Genomic DNA, 18,779 nt, shown 5'->3' on the forward strand with positions numbered 1-18,779 from the left:
CTGTATTGGTACAACTTTTTTGACTTAATAATATATCTTGTCTGATAGTATAGCTCCTTACTCTCCAGCTCTCTTTTAGTCACTCTTTGCTTGGAATATCTTTTTACATCCTTTTACTTTAAACCTCTTTGTGCCTCTCTATCGAAAATGAATCTATTGTAGACATTATGTAGTTGGGTCATGTTTTTTTACCCATTCTGCCAATCTCTACCTTTTAATTGGAGCGCTGAATCCATTTACTTTCAAGTAATTTCTAAGGAAAGACTTCTGTATCTAGCTGTTTTCTGTGTGTCTTATATATTTTTTGTTTCTTAATTCCTCCATTAGTACCGTTTTTGTATTTACTTGATTTTTTGTAATGTACCACTTTGATTGTCCTTTTTCCTTTTCTGTATATTTTTTAGTTTTCTTAGTGGTTTTCTTGGGGATTACAATTACCATCTTAAATTATAACCTATTTTGAATTAATTACCAACTCAGTTCTAGTAGTATACAAACACACTGCTCCTATACATCTGAATCCTTGCACTTTGTATATTGTCACTGATTATATACAGAGGGTGCCAAAAAATATATATATACACATTTTAGGAAAGGAAAACTATTAAAATTGTAATACTCAATATACAGCGATAACAAAAGATTAATACAAGTCACGTTTGACTTCTGCAATTACAAGAGGTGCCAAAGTGGTTCCCATCAGCGTCCAGACACTTCTGATTATGGAGAACTACTGCTTGAGCAACGTTGACCACAGTGTCCGCATGTATACATTTTTTGGCACCCCTGATATATACATTGTGTACCCATTAACACAGATTTATAATTATTGTTTAATGTGTTTTCCTCTTAAATCATATATGAAGAAAGGGGTGTTATAAAGCAGAAGTACAGTTATAAGATAAATAAGTACCAGGGATGCAATGAGAAGATGGATGTTAGGTGAACCTACTATGGTCATCATTTCACAATGTATGTAAATAAGGTCTTGCTGTACACCTTAAACTTATACAGTGATACTAGCAATTATTTCTGAAGAAAATGGGGGAAAAAATCCCCAAAAGTACAACCATACTGGCTGTTATATTTACCTGTGTTATTTCTTTACGTGGCTTTTAGTTACTGCCCAGTGTCTTTTCATTTTAGCTGGAAATACTCCCTTTAGTATTTCTTGTAGGGCAGATACAGTAATGAATCCCTTTAGGTTTAGCTTAGAATATCTTAATTTCTCTTTCACTCCTGAAGGATAGTTTTGCCATTTATAGAATTGGCTGACAATTTTTTTCTCCCAGCACTTTAAATATGTCATCCTTTGCCTTCTGGCATCTGTGGTTTCTGATGAAAAATCAGCCCTTAATCTTTCTGCAGATGCCTTACATGTGATGAGTTGCTTCTTTTAAGATTTCAATTCTCTCTTTGTCTTTGACAATATGACTGTAATGTGTGGATCACATTTAGGTTTTCCTGTTTGGTTGTTATTGAACTTCTTGAATGTGTAGGTTCAGGTCTTTCATCAAATTTGGGAAGCATTTTGTCTCAAGTTATACAAATAGTTACTAGCATGGCCAGGACTAGACGCAAGTCTGAGCTTTGCTAGGTCAGTGCTGTTTTTTAGTACACTGTGGTCTGTTTACAGCTTTAAACATTTCATGTTGGCCGAAAGGTGTGCAAACTTCCAGTTATAAAAATAGTAGGCCCAGGTGATATAATGTACAGCATACTGACAATAGTTAATCATACTGTACTGTATGGTTGGAAGTTGCTAAGAGAGTATATCTTAGAAGTTCTCATCTCAAGGAAAAAATGTGTAACTGTGTGGTAATGAATATTAACCAGATTTATTGTGGTGATCATTTTGCAATATACATATATCAAATCTTCATGTTGTACAGCTGAAACTAATGTAACGTTATACATGTATGTGAATTATATCTCAATAAAATTAGAAACCCACAACGTTTCCTATTTTTAATAAAACTTCAGTTTCAATTAGTAGCATTATACTGTCAGGAATATTGGCTAAAAGATATTACCCAATATTAACCTTGTTACTTAATCACAACCATTGTGTTTCTCTGTATCCTCCCTGATTTTATTTATTTTATCAAGGCTTTTCTATTTTTAGAGCAGTTTTAAGTTCACATCAAAATTGAGAGAAGGCACAGCCTCCCCCATTATCAACATCCCGAACCAGGGTGGTACATTTACGACAGTTGACGAACCTACATTAACATCATAATTATCAAAAAGTGCGTACGGACATTTGTCATTCCCCATAGATAGATGATGAGGTTGTATTTTGGATAATAGCACCTTGCCTTCTTTTTTTGTGGGGAAGAGGTTATACTCATTTGAAAACAAAAAACAAAAACAATTTCTGTTTGAATTTTTACAGTAGGTGGTAAACATCTGGGCTTAATGATAGTTTTTAACAGAGGTGAGGAAATTTTGTGACAAGATGACTTGAGCTGGCAGGGAAGGAGAGTGGGGCTTGCAGCATTCCCACCAAGACCATTTTTGTCATTGGGCCTTGATGTTGCTGTAATAATTGAATTTGATGTTGTTATAAACAGTTAATTGATAGTCAAATTCAGAAATAAGTGGTCTAAACAAGTGATTGTGTCACAATTTTATATGAAGCCTAAAAGTAACACACACACACCCTGGATGGCTGGAAGATACTAGAGGAAGTAGTAATCTTGTTTTGGGAGAACTAACCACTGACTCAGTAGGTCCCTGTAAGTTGTCCGTACTTACTTTCACGCGTGACCCATCAGGGAGTTGAGGACGTGTGGTTTCACAAAGGCCTGGGCTCCCCAGGTTCAGGAAACGACCTGTCCGGACAGGAGTGGTGGGCTTTGCTCACTGATGTGCTGGTAACCACGTGCCTTTGTCCTTGATGAGACAGTGTGTGTGCTGTTGTGTGGATATGTGTGTATCATGGAGTTGTGTGTTAATCTCTGTTTTGATTTTCTTTAACATTATGGTTTTGAGAAGTATTGTGTTTTTGTTACGTGTTCATCTCAGTTTTGCTGTGTGTTGTTTTTTTGTTTGTTTTTTTTAAATTTTATTGGGGAAGGGGAACAGGACTTTATTGGAGAACAGTGTGTACTTCCAGGATTTTTTCCAAGTCAAGTTGTTGTCCCATCTGTGTTAGTTGTGGAGGGCGCAGCTCAGCTCCAGGTCCAGTTGCCGTTGTTAGTTGCAGGGGTCGCAGCCCACCATCCCTTGTGGGAGTTGAACCGGCAACCATGTGGTTGAGAGCCCACTGGCCCATGTGGGAATTAAACCGGCAGCCTTTGGCGTAAGGAGCATGGAGCTCCAACCGCCTGAGCCACTGGCCGGCCCAGTTTTGCTGTTTTTTAAATTTAACATTATGGTTTTGAGAAGTATCGTGTTTTTGTTTGTAAATGTAGTTTATTCTGACTCTACTACATAATATGCTATCATATTTTATAGACCATCTAGATTGCTGTCTGCTGTGCAATCATCAGTGATGCTTTAGTAAACATTCTTGTCACCTTCAGTTCTGTGTGAGACCTGCTCAGGTGTACACACCTCTGAAGAATTGTTAGACCCCTGAAAAATGCATATTTAATTTCACAAAATTTCAGCTCTCTGATCTCAGTCAGTTGACTGCTGTCAGTTTACACTCCTGGTAGAATACATGATACTACGGGGGTTCATTATTTAGAAAAAAGGAACAAATGAGGAATATAATTCCTTAATCCAGTTGTTGGTTCCATGACAAAGTTTCTGCAAACTAGTTTTTAGTCATATTATTGAAAGCCTTTATTCTTCACTATCCTCCTTTATTTTCTTTCAATAATGTCAGGTAGTTATAGGGAACATAGTTTTTTAAAGGCTGTCTCCATAATGCCTAAATGATTGTGAGAATGTTATGAAATACTCTACTGAGATTTGTGTTTTCCATTTTTCAGGGCGCCAATGCCTCGGCATTAGAGAAAGAGATTGGTCCAGAACAGTTTCCAGTCAATGAGCACTATTTTGGATTAGTCAACGTAAGTATCCATTGGTACTTAGCCTGCACGCTTACGGCAGGAAGTAGTTTTACAAAGGATGAATGCATTTCATACTTTATTAAAGAAAACTTGTTCGTTTGTATGCGTATACTTAATGCCAAGAAACTTGATTTGGAATTTTAAAATTATCTTTAATGAAAGCAACAAAGTTGCTTGATGTCTTCATAGTCTCAGAGTAGAATAGTTTCTAACTGGTCAGCCTGATTTTTCCTATTTTGTGTCAAAATTTTTCTCATAACCAAAATTTCATGTGGCTTAGACCAAGTGATCTCTTGATTCTTTGAGAATTATTTAAATATCTACATATCAGTGGTTCAATTATACAGACATTAATATAGTTTTGTAAATGCATCCATGTATCTATAGGGTCTTGGGCAACGTGCTTCTGGCATTTTTCTAGTAATGTAGCTACAAAGGTATGCGGTATGGGAAAACATGCATCCCAGTCCTTGCACAGGTACTTCTAGTAATTATGCATTATTAAAACTTGGGAAGAACCTTCTTTAGAATTTTTAACTCTTTTCTGAATCATCAGAAAACACCACAAATCTGTGTTATGTAGTTGTTGTGGTAGTTTATGCTGTTTTATTATACTGCTGGGTGGATCCATGGTGAGTGCTAGTATATATACAGAGGTGCCAAAAAATGTATACACATTTTAAGAAAGCAAAAAACTGTCTTAAAATTGTAATACTCAATGTATACCGATAACAAAAGATAAATGCAAGTCACATTTGACTTCTACAATGACAAGAGGTACTCAAAGTGGTTCCCATCAGCATCCAGACACTTCTGATTACGGTGAACTTCTGCTTGAGCAACGTTGACCAAAGTGTCCATTTGTATACATTTTTTTGGCTCCCCCCCACCCCCACCCCAGGGGTATGTGTGTATGTATGATAATACAGGTAACAAAGTAAATTAAATCGAACAAATTGGTATGTCACTAAATACTAGTATGCAATTATGATGTATGAGATAGATTTCTTGTGTGATTTGTGGAAAGCAGTTGGTGACATGTGTTTCACCTGCTTTGGGAATCATCTCCGTAAGTGTAAAGCTTATAACAAAAAACCAGAAGTCCCCAGCCCCCTGCTCCTCCCCAGAGGAAGCTGCTTATTACTCCTACTGCTATTTCTGGAATTTATGCTTAGATTCTAAATAAAGGTCTTATCCTGCTATTTTTAAAATCCTATTTTAAAAAATCTATTGACTTCCTGTATGGTAGATAAGAAATTTAGCTCTCTACTTCTGTCACCATCCTTGCCCGTTGTCACTGTTGTCACTTTTTCCCAAGCTCCCAACATGCAATTAACCATTGCTTTATTTTTCCATGTCCTTAATTTCCATTTATTCTTCCAAAAGTCTTTATCGGAACTAAAAATAAACAAAAAGAACTTCTCAGTATGGGTTTCCACTGAGTCCTCCCCTTCAGGTAAACTCAGCCCGGTGAGGGCCCCCTGGAGCCGTCTGCCCTGCTGCTGGCCTTTGCCAGCCTTTCCTTTCCTTTCCCATCACCTTGTCACCTGGACGTTGCGTTCTTGGCTCGCCTTTTCTAGATCCTAGCTTCTTTCCTGGTTTTCTCCCTTGCTTTGTGGAACACATTCTGTCGTAGCTCTTTAGGAAGCATGCATGGGAGATAAACTTGGAGATCTTGAGTATTTTAAAAGGTTTGGTTGTTGTAATAGCTACATCCATCTCCTAGGTTATAACCTTCCTTCAGGATATTTAAGGGATTATTCTGTTGTAGCTTCTGTTGATGCTGTGAAGAGGGCTGATGCCATTCTGATTCTTGACCGCTTCTGTATGTGGCTTTTCTTTCATTTGAAAACAAATGAGGGGGTGGCTTTTAGGATGTTCTCTATCCACTGTCCACAGCGTTCTGTAGTTTCGTGTGTCTGATCTCCTCCCCCTTCACGGTGTCGGGTATTTCTGCACCTGTGCAGACTGCTGACTCATTTTCCTCAGTTCTAGAACATTCCATCAGTTTTGATACTGTTATTTGGATAATTCCTTTGCTATCAGTGTAATTCCTCTGTTCTGCCTTTTTTGATACACTGTTAGTTGCATATTGAAACTCTTAGACTGACTATATTTCTTTTTTTCTCCCATTTTTGATCATTTTTTATTCTACATTTTAGACTATTTCTTTTACTTTTTTTTGTCTAGTTCATTACACTTTTTATTTCTTAGAATGTTACTTTCATTTTTTGATCTTGTTTCATGGAGGCAATACTTTCTATTTTTCTCAGGATGGTATTTATAGTATTTGTTGTTGAGGTTTTCTTATGCTTACCAGGTTGTTTCTAAGACCTGAATTCATCGCCCACCCTCTCCCGTTTTAAACTCTGTTTTTCCTATTAAAAGCTTTCCTTAAATTTCATTAATATACAAAAGTGAAATTCCAAAAAGCTGTTTGGGGCTTTGTGTATCATGGGTGGAGCTTGTCTACCCTGGGTCTCACTGATGAGTGACCCCTGTCAAGCAGGCTTTTAAAAAACTAGCTCCCTGTCCTGCCTTCTGCTTCCCACCCCTACCCCATCAGTGGCTAGAGCCTTTTCTCTCAGGCCATTTATTTTCCGCTGGAGGACGCCAGTCTCTGCCCAGGAGTGGCTCAGTTCAGGCCTTTATTTAAAACGGTCTTCTGTTCAGTGCCTCACTGATATCCGTCAAGGTTCTCGAACCCCGAGTCTCCTGGCCTAGTTCTTTGGAGCCTAAACCTGCAGTTGAAAGAAAGGTTATGTACCTGGCAGTCAAAATGGCCCTTTTAACGGACTTATAACCAGACTTGTGTTTTTAGACACACACCCCCCCCCTCCAAAAAAATAAAAATAAAAATCCCTGAGCCTGGAAGTTTGAATCAGTTTGTTTTTCATTTCTCTGTCCCTTACAGGCACTTGGGCTCCGACTTTTTCTCCATCCGCCTTCTCTCTTCTATAAATTTGCTGACATCTCTACTCTATGGTTGTCTTCTTGGGCCTTTTGAGTTTTTCCCTAATCTATTTTATTGTCATTTTATTAGGGTTTCATGGGGAGTAGAGTTAAAGGAAAATATTTAATTTCCCTTGTTTCACGAGAATTCTGGCCTCCGCTTCTAGTACCCAAATCCTGCTTACCTACTGAGTTGTCTAGTAACCAAAAGCCTCAATATGTAAATCCGGGGATGGCAAAACCCCAGTTTCTTCAATCTCATTCCTACTTTCCTGTGACTATCACCCTTACTTGGTTCAGACTCCAATGCTTGTGTGTGTCTTGAATTGTAATGAAGTTGTCACATTGACAGTGTCCTAGAACAACCCATTTGCTTTAGAACACTAGTATTTTATATATTGTAAGTTGTTTTACCTTTAGCCTTCACCAGTGTATGTATTTCAACCTCTCCACCTTGTGTCTAACTTTTTTTTGCAGATAGCCTCTGAGCAAGTGAAACAATATTCTAGATAAAAATCACAAAATTAATTCTGAAGCTCTATAATACTATTTCTTCTGTTAGGTTGTTTTTAATTTAATATATCAGTATCAAAATTCCAGTTTTGATTGTGTAAAAAGGGGTCTCTAAGAGGGTGTCATTTTTATCACTCCCTGTGGATCAGTCTGAATTCAAAAGGTGCTTTTTCCTAAAGCTGAGTAACTGCGGTTCAATGAAATTGAGAGAAGCAGAGGGGAATGAAGTTAGTAAGAGACCATCAGAGAAGTTTTGTCTTACTCCCTCTAGAGATTCATTCATGAGGAGAAATACAGTTCCTGATCTCTGTGCCTGGTGACGCTGATGAAGAATTGAACTCTCTAGGTCGCTAGGGCTCCAAATATGAAAGATGGATGAGCACCTTGAATTAGACTCAGAAATAAATTGGTGGTCAGAGTAGACGCAGCAGAGCTAGTACAGGGATAACTTTTCCAGGCTCTTTGGCACTTGTATAAGTCCTGTTTTTCAGGCCTGAAATTATCATCACTTCTGTTTCTCTCTTGTTCCCCTGCCCCCTTTTTTATTTGTAGAGTTATCACATTATAGGAGTCCCTTAAAAATTAAGGTTAGGGTTTTGGGGGGTAGGGAAGGGTGGCTTAGTTAATTCAGAGTTCAGCATTTCAACTTTGTTTTTTCCTGCCCCTCAATTTGTCTGCCAAGTAGTTAGTGTTGCAAACAACAGTGGAATGTAGTTGCTTTCAGAAACTTTGTAGTTACTCTTTTCTAACAGTTGGATTTTGTTAAAAAGAGCCACACATAGAATTTCAGCAGTCTGTTCTCAGTTAAATGTGTATTTACAGGTTTGTTTTAATTGCTTTTACAAAAAGCATATACTGAAAAGAGTTCCTGTTTGATATGCCTGACTGGAGCCGTTTTTGCGGCCAGTGAATAGTAGAATCACCCATTAGGACGTACTTGCCTTTGGGAAATAGTATACATGTATTTGGGCAGTTAGAAAACTAGACTTTTTTTTTTTTTAATGGAGAGCAGAAAAATAACCATAGTTTAACCTAGCAGAAAATTGAACAGTGTGGTTACTTTAGCATAGTTCATGCCAACCTGTTTTTCCATTATTTTTAGTTACACATACTTTTATTTTGGAGAACTGTTTTTACAAATGATAGCTTTTATGTCTGTTTACTCTTAATGATAATTCTGATGTCTGTCACTATAATTTATTTGCGTGATTCATAGAATTGGGGTTTTCTATTGCTTTATCTCCTGTGGATACATTAATATTCCTGACTATTAGAAGTCAGAGAGGAGAATACTGGTGTGGCTTAGAGGTCAGAAACCATCCTGAGAAGGCAGAGCAGCCCTCGGAAGCTTTCTCTTGCTGTAAAATATCCCACTTATGTGTCAGCTCTTTATATAGCCAGCTAAATTCTTTGAAAACAAATTGTTTTACTCTGATAAACCAGATTGGCTTTTCTCCCCTTATATCTTATGGCTGATGAGTACTTGTTTTGGTAAAGTTGATAGCAGTAGAGAGTGATTTAAACTAGTAGTGTCTCTTTCCCACTTTTTGTGCAATTGATTCATTTTTTATTTTATTTTTTTAATATTTTTAAAATTTTACTGGTGCACAGTGTGTTTCTCCACGGCCCATCAGCTCCAAGTCGTTGTCCTTCAATCTAGTTGTGGAGGGTGCCGCTCACCCGTCCATGTGGGAATCCAACCGGCAACCCTGTTGTTCAGACTTCGCGCTCTAACCAACTGAGCCATCCAGCCAACTGAGCCATCCAGCCGCCCCTGATACATTTTTAATAGCCTGTTTTCATTGTTTTGTACGGTTCTATATTAATTTTCTAATACAGTAGGCCCTAACACACAAGTAGGTTGGGCTCAATAAATCTATTTGTGATGCTACCGTGGAATGTGCTTTTCCCCAGAATCTTTGTTATAAATTTATAAGTATGTTCCTAGACCATCTTATAAAAGGCTAATTGCTAGTAGTCATTAGGTGGAATTCTGGGTCCAAGGAACAGGGGCCATTATGGAGGAGAGAGAGAAATAAAATGAAACTTTCTTTCCATCTGTGGGTTATAAAGTTGATAAAGCAGATGTCTCTTTGTTCTGTTTTCTTTTACATCCGTTTCGTTCTCCTTTAGTTTTTGTCCACCTCTTGGCCATAGGCTGCTTGAGGTTTACGTGGAACGTCCATTTCAAACCTGACAAAAAACTGTGGGACTCTGGCTAGATTGGTCAACTGCCCACGCCTGCTAAGTGCCCACCTATGGAAGGACTTGTGATTGAGAACCCTACAGAAATCGCACAGAGCAGTCAGTCCTAGAAGGAAGGGTACTAAGAACGTGTGGGGTACGGAGCAGCTGTTCACACTTGGCTGTAGTGAGGGTGATGGGTTGGGGGAACGAGAGGTACAGTGTTTAGACAGGGCCACCTAAACGGAAACTGTAGCTGAGGGCAGAGGGCCTTTTCTTACAGGGGATGTTCGCAAGCCAGACACCATCGCCAACCTCCAGCATGAGGGACAGTGGAGCATTTAAACATTCGAAAACTTTTTTTAAAGGTAATACTCTTGACGTAATGGTGGTGAAAACCAGTAGTTTCCCAATGTAATATGTACGATGATCCATTGGGGTATGGGAAGGAAATATCAGGATTTCTAATGTTTATTTTTATCTAAAAATGAAAGGTAGATTAAGCTTTACTAATTCTTAGTAAATGGATGATACTAACAGCCATTCTCTATCCCTGTGTGAAATAGCCCTGTGTTACTTTAAGTCCCATAGTACCAAGGAGATGACAGTATCATCCTTTCTTACTCATTTATTCAGTTGCAATCTATTATAATTTAAATGTAGATTTAGCGATTATGTGATTTAATTTCAGTTCACCTAATTCTTTAGAATGGACAAATGGCTTTAAAAGGTTGTTTCAAAAATAACTATGTAGTGATGAGGTGCCAGGAATTGTTCTGAGTGCTTTGTGCAGACTGTTCATTGAATTCTTTACAAGATTCTAAGAGATAGATGCTGTCATAAGCCCCATTTTACAGATGAGGAAACCGAAGAACCGAGCGGTTCAGTAATTTCCCAAGGTCAGGTAGCAGAACCCGACTCAAATCTCTACAGTTTGGCTTCGGATCCTGTGTGCTTAGTTACCACCAGGCTGTGCTGCTCTCCAGGCAGATAGTTACTGAATGAACTCAAATAAATTTGGTAGATAAGGGTTGGAAATCTAATACCATAATTTAGAAAGTGAAGGCCATCAGGGAGACTCTTTTTCCACTGGGTCCTATCTTTATGAAGATACCTTTTTCAACTTTGATAGCCATTCAGACTGCATATACAAATAATGACACATAAGCCCAGACTACCAGTTCACTGTATTAAGATCTATAACCCACAGTTTACCAAAAAAAGCATGCTCAAGTCTCATTGAAATATTAGAATTTTTGGGGAAAACAAAAAAATTAGTATTTAAGACTTTTTTTTTTTTTTTTTTTTTTTGAGAAATGCCAAAAACGTTTATTAGGGATTCAGGAAGAATTTACCATGAACTAGATAAAAGTTAACTGTAAATCTTATTATAATAAATCACTAATTGATCAAATTGTTTTATTTCATACTGAGTTTACATATCTCTCAGGTTTCTGTCACCTTGGTTATTTAAGACAAATTTTAAACGTTTACTTTATCTTAGTCACATTTGTTGTATTTTTAATGTACATGATGTAATACATATAATTTTAAAATACGCATATATTAGGGATATATGCGTAAGCCTAAATGATCTTATTGATAGGGATATGATAAATATTTGTGGAGGGGACATTTTTTTAAGATACAGAGTAAAAGCCATTAGAGAAAGCAAGGATAGGTCATTGTGTTCAGTTAGCAGTTGAAAAATCAATGGTCCGGCTTCAGGAGCATGGCAGCTGTGAAAATTGGTTTCCCCTAATTTTAAACCTAGTTATACCTTTGATCTTAAGAACCAGCTGAAAAAACACAGGATAGGTTTCTATCCTAAAGAATGTCTTTTTAAGAAAATGAGCATACAAGAGTACGAAGGAAATCATCCCAGATACTTTTTTGCAGGAAAGCTATATGCTTGAAGGATATGATTTTAGGTTTTAGCAAAAAACCTAATGAAAGTTACTATTAAAAATCAATAAAAACGAAGGAAAAGTTTCAAACTTATGAATGAGATTGAAAATTAGCTTATTCTGGAGAAATAGTAATAGTTTCAACCTTCAGGGTTTCTTTAATGGGGTTAATGAACGTAAGTGAAAGAAGACTATAACAGAAGACCTCAAAGAATTGATTATGTGTTACCTGTTGCTTTATACTCGGAAGATGAGCAAGAGGCCGACTTCCAGCACTCTGTACAAAATGTAGATTCCCTCTAGTTCCTTGGCCTGTCCCATTTGCTACTTGTATTTTTTATAATTATCATAAATGTTTCTGATATACTGTGAGATGCTGCCTTTTGTTATTGTCTACCTACTGTGTGGAAGTTGTTCGAGTCCCCTGTTGCTTATTCTTTAATAAAAATGTCCAAATTGTGGAGCTCACACCTTCTCTTCAATTGACAGAGCCGTAGTTTGTTGGTCATTAGAGTCACTAGACTGGTACAAATACTAGTATTTTCAGACTAATTAATACTGAATAATTGGTAAGCTAATTTTAGTAACAGTGTAGAGTCTACTACAGGATCCCTTAGCCCCTGGATAGGCTTTATTGAAGTATATCCATAGTTGTATATTTATGGTCAATAATATTAATGCATCATTACAGTGTACTTCTTTCAGCATTTCTCTGGAAAGCCTTTAAAGCATCTTTCTTTATGAAATCAGTTCTTGGTCATACATCCTGGGCCTCCTGCCCACCCCTTTTTGTGGTATTGTTTAATTTATTCCTCTGTTTCCTGAATATCTTGTAAATTGGTAATTAGATCTAGACACTTGAGAAAAGCTTAGTGGTTTTGTTTTGTTTTTTCAGACAAGAATACTTCACAGGAAGTGCTGTGTATTTCTTGGTGCGTGACATCATGAGATATAAAAGTGTGGTGGTTCAATTTTAATGATGCTGGAATGCATTGGGGGTTCAGGGCTGAGCCCTCCACTGTAACGTTCCTTATCAACTTTTAACATCCATTGATAATTTGTGCCCAATCCAATATTTACAACCATTTCCTCTGAATTTATTAGCTGGAGTTACTCTGTAAACAGGAACTCCTTCATCAGCTGTTTGGTGTCCCATGAAATAAGGTTCTCATAAGAAAGGCAAGATAGAACTTGCTTTCCTTTTATAATAGTTTATAACCTCCACTGGAGACTAATGAAGGTGTTTTTTTAATGTTATTATTAATTCATAGCTTTTTATGTAGCTGATGTGCTTTTTATTCATTGTAGTAATTCTTTTCGATGAAAGTTGGCTTTGTATCCCCACTAAAAGATACTCAAGGCTAACCTTGTACATTGCACATTTCCTGTCCCAGACCTCGTATAGCCTGTCTGCAAGGTGTCTAGTTCCTCTGTGGGAAAAAGGTTTTTAGAGGGCACAGTCGGTGCCTGGGAAGCTTATTTGCTGCTAGACCTTTTCTGTAGACAGAACTTGAACACACACACATACATTTACAAAAAGGCCTAAGTTTATGCTGATATTTCTTATTCTAATTTAAGTTTACAGGGCTTTTACTCTTCAGTTTGTATTATTGTCTTTTTTCCTTTACATTAAAAAAATTGATTTCTTAGGATATTAACATAATTCCTTGCTTGCTTGTCCTATACTATATCTGTACTAGTTTCAAAATAACAATACCAAAATGCTGTTTAAGATTTTTTGTTGTTGTCCTTTTTATTCTTAGACTGTATTTCAGTAGGCATGTATAGTGAGAATTCTGTGTTTCAAAGTCGCTTGAAGTAATTCTTTTGTGTTTGTAGTTTTACCACCAACTGGATTTACGTTTAGGTTTCATTTATTTCTATTTGTTTTCAATTTTAGGAATTTCTTTTTATCTTTAGTTTTTAAAAATTGGGTACAAACTTTTTATAACAACGTACATTCACAGGAATCTCACTTTCATTTCTCTCCACTCTTCCATCTTTTTCTATAAATATTTTGATTAGCTTTTCATTTATCCCCCTTAGTTTTTAAATATAAGGAAACGTATGCGTCTGTGGACATACATTTGAAATTGTCTGTTCTGAAACACTCTTCTTTGCCTCGCCTTTTAAGTTAACATACGTGTGATGTCACCCCGAGCACTACTATGAGAATTGGCCTCATTCCTTTTTTGCAGACGGAGTACTCCCCAAATCCTCGTTCATTCACTTTTGGGTGTTTTATCAGCTGACTTCGGGAGCCAGTGTCTATTAGTGGGAAGGGAAAAGGAAGGCAATAAATATTTGTCAACTATGTCTCATTTTCTCTGTAGGGCAGGACTATGATTCCCCATTATTAAAGAGGAGGAAATTGGAGTTCACTGAGGTGTGGTGACGTGCTCCAGATCACGTGGCCAGGAAGAGAAGGGTCCATAGTTTAGGTTATAACTCTGGAGCTCAAGTTCATGTCTCTTTGATGAGCAAGAATAACTGACCTAGCATTTTAGTGGTTGTTAGGCTGTCACATTGGTGATTTTTAATCTAACATTTCAGAGGATCTTGTTTTTCCTTGTTTTTTGTTTCTTTTTGGATGGCACTGAAGAACCTGGTAGATAACCTCACTTTTGTGTTTTTTTTTAAAGAATTTTTGAGTTATATTTTTAAACGTACAATATATAAAATGCTTAGTATACAACCAATACTGTAATAACGAGGGGAATTTAAAAAGAAAAAAATTATCCAGCATCTGAAACCTTAACTAATCTTGCTATCAAACTGTATAGTTCTTTAAATCAGTTTTCAGAAAGGCCAAATTTATTGCATATGTTTTCCTTCAATTTTAACTTGAAACAGATTCCTAGAGCATCCATTTAATGTTAAAATAGCTAATTTGCAGTCAGAATAATTATTTCTACTCGCATGTACCATTCAATTATGACGATCATAAATTCCCTGTCTTTTCTTTCTGTTTTCTCAACTATACACATGGAAATTCTGTTTTGAAAATGTGTTGCCCTAAATTTAACCCCCAATTTTTTTTTTTTTTCTATTCTAGTTTGGGAATACCTGCTACTGCAATTCAGTTCTTCAAGCACTTTATTTTTGTCGTCCGTTTCGGGAAAAAGTTCTAGCATACAAGAGTCAACCTAGGAAGAAGGAGAACCTTCTTACATGCTTAGCAGATCTGTTCCATAGCATAGCCACTCAGAAGAAAAAGGTTGGAGTAATACCTCCCAAGAAGTTCATAACAAGATTACGGAAAGAAAATGGTAATCCTTCTGCTTTTTAATGTATTGCTTACCTATCAGGAAGGTTAAATATAGCATACTACAGTTCAGCAAGCATTGCCTGAGCGTCTTCCTTATGCCTGGTGATAGGTTCGCCATCGCCAAACCAAAGATGATGTTCCCATCGTGAAGGAAGGGCTAGTTGAGTGAGGAGGTAGTCACACAGTAATTAACATGAGCAGTGGTTGATGTTTGAAATGTGTCACACAAAATCAAATTCCATGCGAGGAAACGAGAAATCATAATTTCTTTTTTTTGCATGCTTAGCTGTTCTATCCAGAATGAAGTTTTTTTCATGATCGTTCATTTGTTGTTTTCATAATGTTTTTATGTATTTAACTCATTTGAGCCTTACAATAACCTGATGTTGAGAGCATGTTATTTTCCTATTTTAACCATGAAAGAAACAGGCTAAAAAGCCTTACCAGGAGTCACATGCCAGGGAAAAGAAAGAGCCAGAACAATAAATCAAACTTTCTGCCTTAGGGTAGGTAGTTTTAGTTTCCCCACCCCTTTTAAAAATGTTACTGATTAAAGCCTACTTCGCTTTTCTCTCTTAAAGTATTTTTAATTTTTTACAGCAAGCCCATAAGTTAGACATTATTTTATTTTTCGTGAGAGAACTGAACCTCAGCGAAATTAAGGTAACTTGTCCGGGTCCCACACTTCTCCCTGACATTGAAGCCCAGTGTTCTATGTAGTGTGGTATGCTGCCTCAAAGAATTCAACTGGGATTTAAATAGCATGTAGGATTCTAGGCATTTCCATCATTGTAGAAATAAAATTGAGTGGTATTTTTAGTTTGATTTGTTACCTATCTTTTGTGTTTCCCTGCTGAAAGCTAAACATGGTTACTTTCTTAGATTACAGATCAGTAGAGTGTCTTCTGTTTTTAAAAAGCCAAATATAACTGTTAGAATGTGGACTGAGAGAGTCCAGTCTTCGCAGGCTTTTGTCTGGATCAGGGTACAACTTGAAGAGTTTCGTCCTGGTAGAAAATTCATGCACATGATAATTGAACATGCCATCCAAAAATTTTGTTAGTATTTTAGAGAGGTTCAACATCAGAAACGTGAAACTCACACAGAGCACACATTATTTTCCCTTTCATTTAATAGTACATTTTTCTTGACCTTATTGTGTAATATATTGCATGTGCTCTGTCTTAGTTTGAGCTGCTGTAACAAAAATACTCTAGGTGGCTTAAACAAGAAAACAGTTACTTCTCACAGTTCTAGAGGCTGGGGAGTCCAGGATTAAGGTGCCGGCAGATTCAATGTCTGATGAGGGCCCTCTCTTCCTGGTTTGCAGACAACTAACTGGTCACCTTGCTGTATTGTCACATGGTAGAGAAAGAGAAGCAAGCTCTCGTGTCTCTCCTTCTAAAGGCTCTAATCTCAACTCTCAAGACCAAATGACCTCCCAGAAGCCCCATTTCCAAATAGTATCGTGCCGGGGATTAGGATTTCAGTATACGAATGGGGCGTGGCCCGTGCCTGCTCCAGTACAAGCCCTACCCATGGACAGTGACGTTTTTAAAATGTAGATGGACCCTCACTTGGGACACAGAGTTCAAGTTACTGTGTTTTGAAAGTTCTGTGTGGTTAAATACCTATGACTTTGTATGTTTGCTTGTCAAAAACGGATAAATAACAGTGTTTATAATTTTTAATTGTTTAGTATTTTCTCTGTGTGTGTGTGTGTGTGTGTGTGTGTAGGCAGAGCAAACTGATGCATAATAGACAAATATTTTGTTGAGTGAAACTGATTAACTGAGTCCAGAATGAATGTTCCAGATCCATCTTCGCCTAAGTTTTGTTTCATTTTTCTATACTTCAGAAACAGTATTTAATAGAAAGGCATTTTAATTATTTTGATGTTGTTGGCATTTTGAGTATGTTTTGAAATACATTTTTGGCTTTTGAATTTCTCCCCAATAATTAGAAAAGCATACAAATCAAGGAGGATTTATGAGGTTATCTATTGCATAACTCTCCTGAAATTTTGTTTGTTGGTTTCTTTTAAATCTCTGGAAAATATTTTGCCCGTTGCAGTATTTCACTAACTTGCGCTGTTGGACTGTTCTTAAATCATTTTCCTTCCATGTTATGTTAAAATCTTCATGTTTTATATTCTTAGTAGATATCAGCTCCATATTTTTAACTACTGTTGCTTTATATAACTAATCACTTTGGTATCCCTTGGAAAGAATCTATTTTAATTTCAGTAATGAGTTATTGTTCTTCAATTTTTAACTTGTGTTACCAGTCACAGTGTAAGAGGGCTGTGGTAAAGTGCCCCTACATGCAGTGATCACATGCTCCATACATGTTACCTGGGATGGTGGGCCACTAGCTGAATGTTTGAATGAGTTAATTAGTGTATATTTAGTTCCTCCTGTGTGCCAGGCACTGTGCAGAAATAGGGGTATAGAAATAAGACAAAGCCTCTGCCTTCAGGGAGCTGACATTCTAGGGAGGAAAACAAACAAACAATTATGTAATATAATGTGTCATAGCTATGATGAAAAGTAAATCAGGAAAAGGTGGCTAGAGAAGAAGGGAGCAGAAATTGCAGTTGCCCTGAGTGTTTGAAGGCAGCAAGAAAGTTAGTGTGGCGAGAGGAGTCCGAGGAAGATAAAAAGGAGAAAGGCAGGGTTTGGAGCTTGGATTTTATTGTGAAAGCTCTCGGAAGCCATTGCAGGGCTGTGAGCGGATAGGCCGGTGAGGTGTTCTGATCTGCAGTAAGGAAAGACCCCGTTGGCTGCTGGGTGGCGGGCCATGGGTGGGTAGGATGGGCAGCGAGAATAGAAGCAGGGAGGCCAGCCACGAGACTGTTGCAGCGATCTAGGTAAGAAGAAATGAAGTCATGTGCTTACAATGACTAACTTCCTCTAGGCTCTCTGTTCCTTTGGAAGAAGTGCACAGGTTGCTTGGTGATCTACTTATGTTAGCTAGAGTTCACTCAGCTGCAGAGCTTGGGATCATTGAAGGTGGGCTGGAGCATCAGATCAGCTGGCCTCCGAGCTCTGTGCTCCAACTCCTGGAATCTTAGCAATGGGTGATACATAATTCAAATTGTTGTTTTGGGCCATATTTACTCTTTTCATGTGATCTTCGCTGTTTCAACCTCTATTTTCCTGTTTGTTAGTTTGTTTGTTCATTCATTCAAAATATGTCAAGTCCATCTACTGTGTGGCAGGCACTGTTCTGAGTGCGGGGAAACAGCCGTGAATGACATAGAAAGGGTCCTTGTTCTGAAGGAGCCTGTATGTACATAGCAGTGTTTCAGGGGCAGTGGAGAGAAATAAATGTAAATATAAATATATATGTAGGTGTTGCTCTTCCTCAAGTGAGGAAATGTTAGTTGTTCACAAATAATATTTATTAAACAGATTTGAGTAATTTCCCATATTTATTTCAGTCTTTTTCCTCCAGAAGAGCCCTGAGAGATATTGTGTGTCCTGAAAGCTATAGCTGTTTCCAAATTATGAAGAAAATATAACCTATTTTTACACAGTGATTTGGTTTTCATATTTTTTTGCATTAATGTTGCATCTATGTCAGGACTATAATAGTTTCTACATTTCATATACATTTATTTAACAATGAAATTGTCTGTCTCTCCCATTAGACTGTTGGTTCCATGATGGAGGGAACCCATTTGTTTTTGCTCACCATTGTATTTCCAGCACATAATCCAGTTCCTGGCACATAGTAGGTGCTTACTAAATATTTGTTGAATGAGTGAATTTCTTTCTTTCTTTCTTTCTTTCTTTCTTTCTTTCTTTCTTTCTTTCTTTCTTTCTTTCTTTCTTTCTCTCTTTCTCTCTCTCTTTCTCTCTTTCTCTCTTTCTCTCTTTCTCTATTTCTTTATTTAATTTTCCAAAGCAAGTTTGAAGTCCACCTTTTCCA

The 18,779-nt window shown here is 37.3% G+C and overlaps 1 protein-coding gene across 1 annotated transcript in view; it reads left to right on the forward strand.

Annotated features, from left to right (window-relative positions):
- USP12 (ubiquitin specific peptidase 12) overlaps window positions 1-18,779 on the forward strand; it is a 79,661-nt gene that overhangs the window by 32,550 nt on the left and 28,332 nt on the right. The window contains exons 2-3 of the mRNA XM_019736579.3: window positions 3,942-4,022; window positions 14,634-14,847. Of these exons, the coding sequence (XP_019592138.1) occupies window positions 3,942-4,022; window positions 14,634-14,847 (295 nt within the window). The remainder of the gene's footprint in view (window positions 1-3,941; window positions 4,023-14,633; window positions 14,848-18,779) is intronic.

Source organism: Rhinolophus sinicus, chromosome 16 (genome assembly GCF_057876585.1).
Source record: "Rhinolophus sinicus isolate RSI-liver-muscle chromosome 16, RSI-T2T, whole genome shotgun sequence".
Classification (NCBI taxonomy): domain Eukaryota; kingdom Metazoa; phylum Chordata; class Mammalia; order Chiroptera; family Rhinolophidae; genus Rhinolophus; species Rhinolophus sinicus.